General features: G+C 54.1%; 1 protein-coding gene across 1 annotated transcript in view; it reads left to right on the plus strand.

The window, feature by feature from the left end:
* Window positions 1-3429: 3429 nt before the first annotated feature.
* KIAA1755 (KIAA1755 ortholog) overlaps window positions 3430-9022 on the plus strand; it is a gene marked incomplete at its 3' end in the record, with an annotated part of 44934 nt that continues 39341 nt past the window's right edge. Inside the window, 1 exon segment of the mRNA XM_087720672.1 lies at window positions 3430-3731. Coding sequence (XP_087576798.1) covers window positions 3621-3731 — 111 coding nt within the window.

Raw genomic sequence — 9022 nt, forward strand, 5'->3', positions numbered from 1 at the left:
CAAGTGCAATCATGCTTTAAAATTTAACACATATTATATTTCCCCTTTTGCGACCTTCTGACCAGCAAAGACAACGGGGAAGATGGTTTCGCTTAACAACGGTGTGACTACCTTAACAACTGCAGTGATTCGCTTAACAACACCTGGAGGAGGCCCAGTCTGTGAGATCTTATCGGCTGTTGTGGCAGGAGGCGGTCTCGCAGATATCCGGGTCCGATGCCATGTAGGGCTTTAAAGGTGATAACCAGCACCTTGAAGCGCGTCCGGAGACCGATAGGAAGCCAGTGCAGCTCGCGGAGGATAGGTGTAACGCGGGTGTATCTAGGTACACCCGATATCGCTCGCGCGGCTGCGTTCTGGGCCAACTGTAGTCTCCGAACACTCTTCAAGGGCAGCCCCTTGCCATCAAACCAAACTGGACCACTAGCCAAAAATGCAGAATATTGCACTCTTCCACTCCAGCAAGAACCTCTACCGTGTTCACATCTCTCAATTCTTTTGCAAATTCCTGGTGCCTTTGTCAATTTCTGGTCCTTCTGTTGTTCTGGCGTCTTTTGGCGGCTACGTTCAATAACTCCAACTAGTTTTCTTTCGATCCCAGGAATGTCGCCTGCGATTTGTCACAGGGGCCGATCAATCTGGACTTTAAATTCCCCGTACGGTTTTTTTCGCTCTGTCGCTCCCAATGTCTTCATTGTGGATATCACCAATGCCCCCACCCCCGCCTTCCACACGGCTGCCCGCCGCCTCCCATGCGCTTAACTTGTGGGCCGTCACCGCAGACAGCGAAATTTGGCCAGAGGAGAAGGCGCCAAGGTGGCGCAGTGGTTAAATGCAGCACTGCAGGCTACTTCAGCTGACTGCAGTTCTGCAGTTCGGCTGTTCAAATCTCACCAGGCTCAGGGTTGACTCAGCCTTCCATCCTTCCGAGGTGGGTGAAATGAGGATCCAGACTGTGGGGGCGATATGCTGACTCTGTAAACCGCTTAGAGAGGGCTGAAAGCCCTATGAAGCGGTATATAAGTCTAACTGCTATTGCTATTGCTATTGTTGGAAGCTGCCCCATAAATCCAGGGCGAGGGGTGATGGGGGCATCCTATGGCTCGCCCATCGCAGGCACCCCATCCAGGAGGGAGAAGGACCAGCCGTTTTCCCACCAGTGCCCATTCACTTCCAAGACTCTCAGCCAAGGGGCCGCTTGGCTTAGGCTGGGGCAGGGGTCTCCACCCTTGACGACTTTTAAGATGCGTGGACTTCAACTCCCGGAATTCCTCAGCCACTCTGAGGAAAATGAAGCCCACACGTCTTAAGGTGTCCAGATTAACAGGGTCGGAAAGGACCTTGTAGGTCATCTAGTCCAACCCCTCCCCCCCAAAAAAAAGCAGGAGACCCTACCATTTCTAACAGTCCAGTCTCTTCTTGAAAGCCTCCAGTGAAAGCTTCCAGCTAAGGGTGGAGGCGCCTGGTCTAAAGGTTAAGGCACCAGGTTGGAAAGCAGGGCACTCTTTGAGTTCAAATCCCACCCTATCCACGAAAGGCAGCTGGGTGACTTTGGGCCAACTCACCGCACAAGAAAATAGGAGGAAGAATATTATGCATGTTTGCTGCCTTGAGTTATTTGTAAAAAAAAAAAGTTGGATGGGAAGGAAGGAAGAAATGAGAGAGAGAAAGAGAAAGAGGGAGAGAGAGGGAGAAAGAAAACAAGAGAGAAAGGAAGGAAGGAAGGAAAGAAGGAAAAGAAGAAAGAAAGAAAGAAAGAAAGAAAGAAAAGAAAGAAAGAAAGAAAGATTGTTTATCCACCTGTTACAAAGAATAATAACAGATTATTCAGGGAGGGACTTGGAGGTCTTCTAGTTCCACCCCCTGCTCAATCGGGAAACCCTAGACCATTAACGGCAGTCCAATCTGGTCTTAAAAACCTCCAGCGATGGAGCATTCACAACTTCTGGGGGCAAGGAGTTCCACGGATTAATTGTGCTCACTGTCAGGAAATTTCTCCTTGGCTCCCGGTTGCGTCTCTCCTTTTTTTTAAATTTTATTTTTAAACAAACACAGACAAAACATGTAACATAAAAGCACCTTCAATTACGTGTCGATTGGTGACAGAGTTTCTATGTCACTCAAACTTTATCCAAGGTGACCTATTGCCAATCAAACACTCTGCTTCTCTCCTTGATTAGTTTCCACCCATTGCTTCTTGTTCTCCCTTTCGTTGCTTTGCTGGTTATCATTTTCAAAGGGAGAGAAGTTTTCCTGGGGGCTGGAGGGTGGGGATGGGGGGGTGTCTTCCTTTCCTTCCCCCCTTCCTTGGCAAGACCCTCCCATCTCCATGGCTGCACAGCCAGATTTGTGGGAAAAGTAGATTCCTCATTTGGGGAGGAAAAGATTTCGGGCAGCTTCCTCCAGCTAAGCTCCCTATTGACTGGAGTTGTGTGTGGGGGGGGGGGGTCAGGGCCCCTTTCAGGAAGGGAAGGAGAAAGAAGCTGATTTGGGGGGGGGGGGTTGAGGAGGTGGCGGGAGGGGGGTTTCTTGGCAGAAAGAAAGGCTGGCCAAGCAGGAGGTTGCCTGGACAGAAGCCCCTTCAGCAGGATGGGCTTCTTGCAAGACCCCAGCCAGCGACAACTGCAAGAGTTTCCACCCTGGAGGGGTATGCAGGGGCCCCCTCCCCACTCTTGCAGGCAAGGGAGCTGTCTGGGCACAGGGCAGGACACAAAGAGGGGCCCTCTTCTGCAGGGTTGGCACACCCCAAAGAGAAAGAGTGCAAGGGAGCAAAACAGAGAGAGAGAGAGAGAGGGAGGGAGAGAGGGGAGTGCATGAGAGCAAGAGGAAGAGAGAGAGAGAGAGTGAGAGAGAGAGAAAAGAGAAAGTGCACTAGAGCAAAAGGGAGGGAGGGGGAAAGAGAGAGGCAGAAAGTGTGTGTTTGTGTGTGTGTGAGAGGGAGAAAGTGCATAAGAGCAAAGGGAGAAAGACAAAATGTTGTGTGTGTGAGAGAGAGAGAGAGAGACAGAAAGAAAGTATGTGTGTGTGTGAGAAAGAGAGTGAGAGAAACAGAAAGAGAGAGAGAGAGAGAGAGAGAGAGAGAGAGAAACAGAAAGAAAGTATGTGTGTGTGTGTGAGAGAGAGAGAGAAAGTGCATAAGAGGAAAAGAGAAAAAGAGAGAGACAAAATTTGTGTGTGTGAGAGAAAGAGAGTGAGAGAAACAGAGGGGGGGAGAGAAACAGAAAGAAAGTGAGTGAGTGTGTGTGGGAGAGAGAGAGAGCGAGAACGCCAAAGGGAGGGCGAGGGGGGGGATCTTTCCAGAGAGGGCAGCCTCTTCCCCCTCCCCTTTCCTCCATTCCCCTCCCACTCCCTCCTCCCCCCCTCCCGCCGGGGAGCCCCCTCTTCCCTCTTCGCCAGGCGTTCCCAGGCGGGCCGAGCGGAGCTAGCGCTGGGTCGGGGGGCGTCCTCGGTTGCAGGGAGGAGGAGGAGGGGGAGGAAGAAGAGGAGAAGGGGGAGGGCAGTGTGGCCCGTCGCCCGGGGCCAAGCCCACCTGGATCCCCTCCCCCCTCCCTCTCTCCCCCCCCCCTCTCCAGCCCCGCCAGAGCGGAGCCCCTTCTGCAGAATGCCTGAGCGGGATCGCGATGGGGGAGCCCGGCGCAGGCAGAAGACAGCGGCCGCCCAGTGATCCCCGGGGAAGGAAGGCGGTTGGGGTCCTCTCGGCCCCCTCCAGCGCCGCTTCCCAAGGAGCCATGGTAATGAGAACGCCTTTGTTCCCCTTTTGCAGCCCCCCTCCTGCCCGAAGACCCCCCCCCCAAAGACCAACCAAGGAGGCCAAGGAGACCCCCACCCCCCCCCACCTCCCCGTCCCGCCCGGCCACTTTAGCGCAACCCTCCATCTGGTGCAGGAGAGCAAAACTTTGCGCGAGTTGAGGCTTTCTCCCTTTCAGGCTGCGAGTCCCCCCAAAAAGCGTTCGAATCCCCTTGAAAAGAGAGCGAGAGAGAGGAAATAACCCCTCCGTGTTTCCCCGCGCTTAGTGCCCTCCTCCAGGGCAGGGAGAGTCCAGGGGTGGGATGGGCACCAGCCAGGTAGCTAAGGTGCTTATCGCGGCGTTTTCCGAAGTTTCCCCGCAGCCATTAGGCGGGCGAAGGCCAAGCGGGGCTGGCAAACTTTCTCCCCGCGAAGGAGAAGGAGAAGACGAAGGGAAGGAGGTGCTTTTTAGGTAGGATTTGGGGCCAGGTGCGCCCCGAGGGCGGGGGGGGCAGGCAGAGCCTGGGTCTCCCAAAGGTGAAGGGGGGGAGGGAAGGAAGGACCCCCCCCGGGGACCACCCAGTGCCCCTGGCTGAGCGCCATGCAAGCCTATCCCCCCCGTGGGCTCAACCCACCCTGGTTTTCGTGGATTTGGTCTAGCCGGTGGTGCCAAGGCAACCTTCGGCCCCGTGGGCACAAGAGAGAAGGCGCCTCTCGGAAGGGGAAACGGCTGCAGAGGTCCTGGGTTGGCATCAGAGCGAGAGGCGGGTGGCTTTGGGTTAAACTGGGCTTCCCTTGCCAAAGGGGCTGCCCAAGGCATGGGATCTTGGCGGTTGGGGGACCCTCGAAATCTTGGTGACTGCGGGGGTTTCAAAATCGTGATGGTGGTAGGTGGGTTGGCCCACGTCGAAATCTTGGCAGTCGTTGGTGTCTCAAAATCGTGGCCCTTGTAAGAGCCATGGAATCTTGAGGCTTGTCGGTTGTCTGAGCTTAGTGGTTGAGCAACCCCCACCCCCCTCCCCCCATGGTTTGACTTGGCTGCGTTGTGGGTGGAAGGCATCCCGAACCTCTGGCTCTTCTCTTGGGCTAAAGAACGGCAAGATTTTTATATATATTTAGATACATATAGATAGATAGATAGAGAGATTGAGAGATAGAGATAGATAGATAGATAGATAGATAGATTATATATATATATATATATATATATATATATATATATATATATATATATATATAATATATATATATATATATATATATATATATATATATATATATATATATGGCAGCTGCCTGCTCTGGCAGGCAGCTGGGGAGATTTTGCTCCCTTTGGCCTTGGGCCTTCCATTCTTTGGGAGCAGGAAAATGTCTAGAATATATAGGTCTCTTCCTCCCCTCATTCCTCCTCCCTCCTCCTCCTTTTCCTCCTCTTCCTGCCCTCATTGCTCTTCCTCCTCCCCTCATTTCTCCTCTTCCCTCCTCCCCCTCTTCTTCTTCCTCCTCTTCCTCCCCTCATTTCTCCTCTTCCTCCTCCCCCCTCCTCCTTTTCCTCCCTCTTCCTGCCCTCATTTCTCCTCTTCCCTCTCTCTTTCTCTTCCTCCTCCTCCTCCTTTTCTTGGCTCTGCAGGGAGAAGTTTCTTTCTCACGCAAAATAAAGAAATAAATGAGATTCCCCCTCGTCTTCAGCAGCAGGAACAAAACTTTGGCACCGAGCGGTGGAGATTGTTAGCAGCTGTTTGGAAAGGCCGCCTGGGGGCTTGGAGGAAAAGAAGCCGGGGACTTTGGATCCAGGAGGGAAAGGAAAGAGAGAGGAGGCGAAGCAATGGGTGGAAACTAACCAAGGAGAGAGGCAACCTAGAACTAAGGAGGGATTTCCTGACAGTGAGGACAATTAACCAGTGGAACAGAAGTTGCCTCCAGAAGTTGTGAATGCCCCAACACTGGAGGTTTTTAAGGAGAGATTGGACAGCCATTTGTCTGAAATGGAACGGGGAATCCTTGAAATGGAACGGGGAATCCTTGATCTACGACCACAATTGAGCCCAGAATTTCTGTTGTTAAGTGAGACATTTATGTAATGAGTTTTGTCCCCTTTTACAAGCTTCCTCGCCACCACTGCTAAGTGAATCCTTTCACTTGCTACATGGCTGCTAAGGGGCTTCCCCATGGATCTGCTTGTCAGAAGGTCACCAAAGGGGATTGCGTGACCCCCACCCTCTCTCAACCGTCATAAATACAAGTCAGCTGCCAAATGGCTGAGATCTTGATTGCGCGACCACGGGGGGGGGGGCGTAGTATGTGGGGAAGCGGTCCTCAGCCACTGTGTCCAGTGCCATCGTAAGAATCACTAAAGGAACAGTTGCAATTCAAGGGGACTCCCTGGATGGGGGGGTGGCCTCGTGCCTCAGCAGCGGGTTGGACTAGAAGACCTCCAAGGTCCCTTCCAACCTTTCTCATTCTATAGACGTCCATGCGTGCATTTCCATTGCAGCTTCAAACGGGCAAAAGGAACCGTCTGGCCTAGAGAGGGTGGGATTTTCCCAACCAGCCAGAAAGTCTCAGAGGCTGAAATTTTCAGGGGGGTGGGGTGGGGGGGCGGGAGGGCTCTTCCCTGGACCACAACCTTCCACACAGATTCAGGATTCCCCCCCCCCGCCCACAACCAGGCTGGCGGTGGCCAGATTTCCACAGCTGGAGGAGAGTTCATGAGGGCGGGAACTTGACTGCTTGTTTATTCCCCCCCCCCCCCCCCCCCCCCCCCCCCCCCCCCCCCGGTTCCCAGACAGCTTCATTCCCCCACTGGCTTTCTGGATCATAATTCATCCTTCCTTCTCCTTCTCGGCTCCTTGTTCGGATTCCTGCCAAAACCGTTTGGATCTGGGAAGAGTTCCTGCTTTGCGGAGGGAGGACACAGGGTGGTCCCAGCCGGAGAGGCTTCGTTCCCCCTTTCATGTCAGCGAAAAGATGGGGTGGGGGAGGCAGGCGGGCGAGAGGGGGGGGAAAGGGGGAGTAGAAACAAGCGGCTTTTTCCAGGGTGGGGGTGGGGGGCTCTGTCTTCCCACCTCGGAGGGGGTGGTGGCTTCTGGCTTGCTGCACTGCTGGAGGTGACCCGTTTGGGCAAGGGTCTTTTCATTAAAAAGCGGGGGAGGGGGAGGGAGGGGGGGAATTCATAGAGTCAGCAGTCTCTCTCTTAAGCTTGGAGGAGGGGGTGGTGGTGGAAAATCCGGGTTTTCTGCAAGGGGAGGGCAGCCAGGGGAACTTGGCACAGCCCTGGGGGGGGGAGTGTTAAGTAGATGGGGGGGGGCTTGATTTGGCTCTGTCTGGTTTTGGGGAGGGGGCTGGGAGGGAGGTACCAGGGAGGCAAAGGAGGGGCAGTCCACTCTATATTTGATTTAGCCATCTGATTTTTATCCAGTGTTTTATTATATATAGAAGTAACTCAAGGAGGCAAACGTGTCTCAAACTCCTTCTTCCTCCCCTCCACCCCCCACAACAACAATCCTGTGAGGTAGGCCGAGAGAAAGGGACGGGCCCAAAGTCACCCAATGGGCTTTCATGCCTAAGGCGGGACTAGAACTCACCATCTCCTGGTCATTGGCCCAGAGTCACCCAATGGGCTTTCATGCCTAAGGTGGGACTAGAACTCACCGTCTCCTGGTGATTGGCCCAGAGTCACCCAATGGGCTTTCATGCCTAAGGCGGGACTAGAACTCACCATCTCCTGGTCATTGGCCCAGAGTCACCCAATGGGCTTTCATGCCTAAGGTGGGACTAGAACTCACCGTCTCCTGGTGATTGGGCCCAGAGTCACCCAATGGGCTTTCATGCCTAAGGCGGGACTAGAACTCACCGTCTCCTGGTGATTGGCCCAGAATCACCCAATGGGCTTTCATGGCTAAGGCGGGACTAGAACTCACATCTCCTGGTCATTGGCCCAGAGTCACCCAATGGGCTTTCATGCCTAAGGTGGGACTAGAACTCACCGTCTCCTGGTGATTGGCCCAGAGTCACCCAATGGGCTTTCAATGCCTAAGGCGGGACTAGAACTCACCGTCTCCTGGTGATTGGCCCAGAATCACCCAATGGGCTTTCATGGCTAAGGCGGGACTAGAACTCACCATCTCCTGGTCATTGGCCCAGAGTCACCCAATGGGCTTTCATGCCTAAGGCGGGACTAGAACTCACCGTCTCCTGGTGATTGGCCCAGAATCACCCAGCTGGCTCTCATACCTAAGGTGGGACTAGAACTCACAATGCCTGGTTTCTAGCACGAACCTTTCACTGCTGGGCCAAACCATCTGTGCTGATCCTACCTTCATCTCCAACCTCAAGGAAGAAACAAACCCTGGAAGAAAACAGAGATTTCCTCACTCAGGGACTTCGGGGTGCCTTAGACACCCCTTTTAATGATACCCTGGAGCCATGATGGCAAACCCATGGCACGCGTGCCAGAGGTGGCATTCAGAGCCCTCTCGGTGGGCATGTGTGCTATTGCCGGCTGCCTTTCTGGTTTCCGGTGTGCCTGGTCTTCGTGGGCGCCAGAGAACTGGAAAACGGCTGTAAATGCCCTGAAAATAGCCCCCCAAACGGCCAAAATCGGGCATGTGCATAGTGGCCAGCTGGTCTTCGGGTTTCTGGCACTGTGGCGTGCAAGCCTGCGCCTTCGGTGCCAAAAAGGTTTGCCATCCCTGCCGTAGAGTCTGTCTCCCCTCCCTCAGACTGCTGGGCCGTGGGGGTGGCCCCACTTTCAAGCTGGGTTCAAGAAACCTGAAGGTCAGATTGAATGCCAGGGGGCACCATGCCAAGTGAAGTCTCTCCCACTTTTAACCTCCTTCCTCACTGCAGTTCCTCGCTCTCTTCCTCCCAGCTGCCCTCCATAATCAATGCTGGGAAAAATTTGGGAGTTTCCCCCCTCTCCTCCTCCTCCTCCCCCTCCCTTGCAGATGATTTCAATTTGGGGTATGTGTAAACAACTCCTCCAAAGCTTTGAGCTTTTACAAAAGATGCTAAAAATAGCTTCCAATGTGAGCCTGGATTAAAAGTCACACGGCTGGGATGGGTGGCAGCCCCTGTTTTGTTCAGGGGGGGGCTGGGGGGTGACCTTGGCATCGGCACCAGGCTGGCACCGGCTGGTGGGGAGGGGGAGTCTGTCCTCCAGGCCCACCTCCCCTTTCGCAGGGCCCTGGAATGCCCCTTGCCAGCACTCCCCCCCTCCCCGGCCAAGGGGAGCTAAATTGAGTGCCTGACCTTCTGCAACCAGGGTGGCATCTGCTGTAGGTCAAGGTTGGCATC

Source organism: Thamnophis sirtalis, unplaced genomic scaffold (genome assembly GCF_051295495.1).
Source record: "Thamnophis sirtalis isolate CommonGarterSnake01/CBP01778 unplaced genomic scaffold, rThaSir2_p1.2 scaffold_7, whole genome shotgun sequence".
Classification (NCBI taxonomy): Eukaryota; Metazoa; Chordata; class Lepidosauria; order Squamata; family Natricidae; genus Thamnophis; species Thamnophis sirtalis.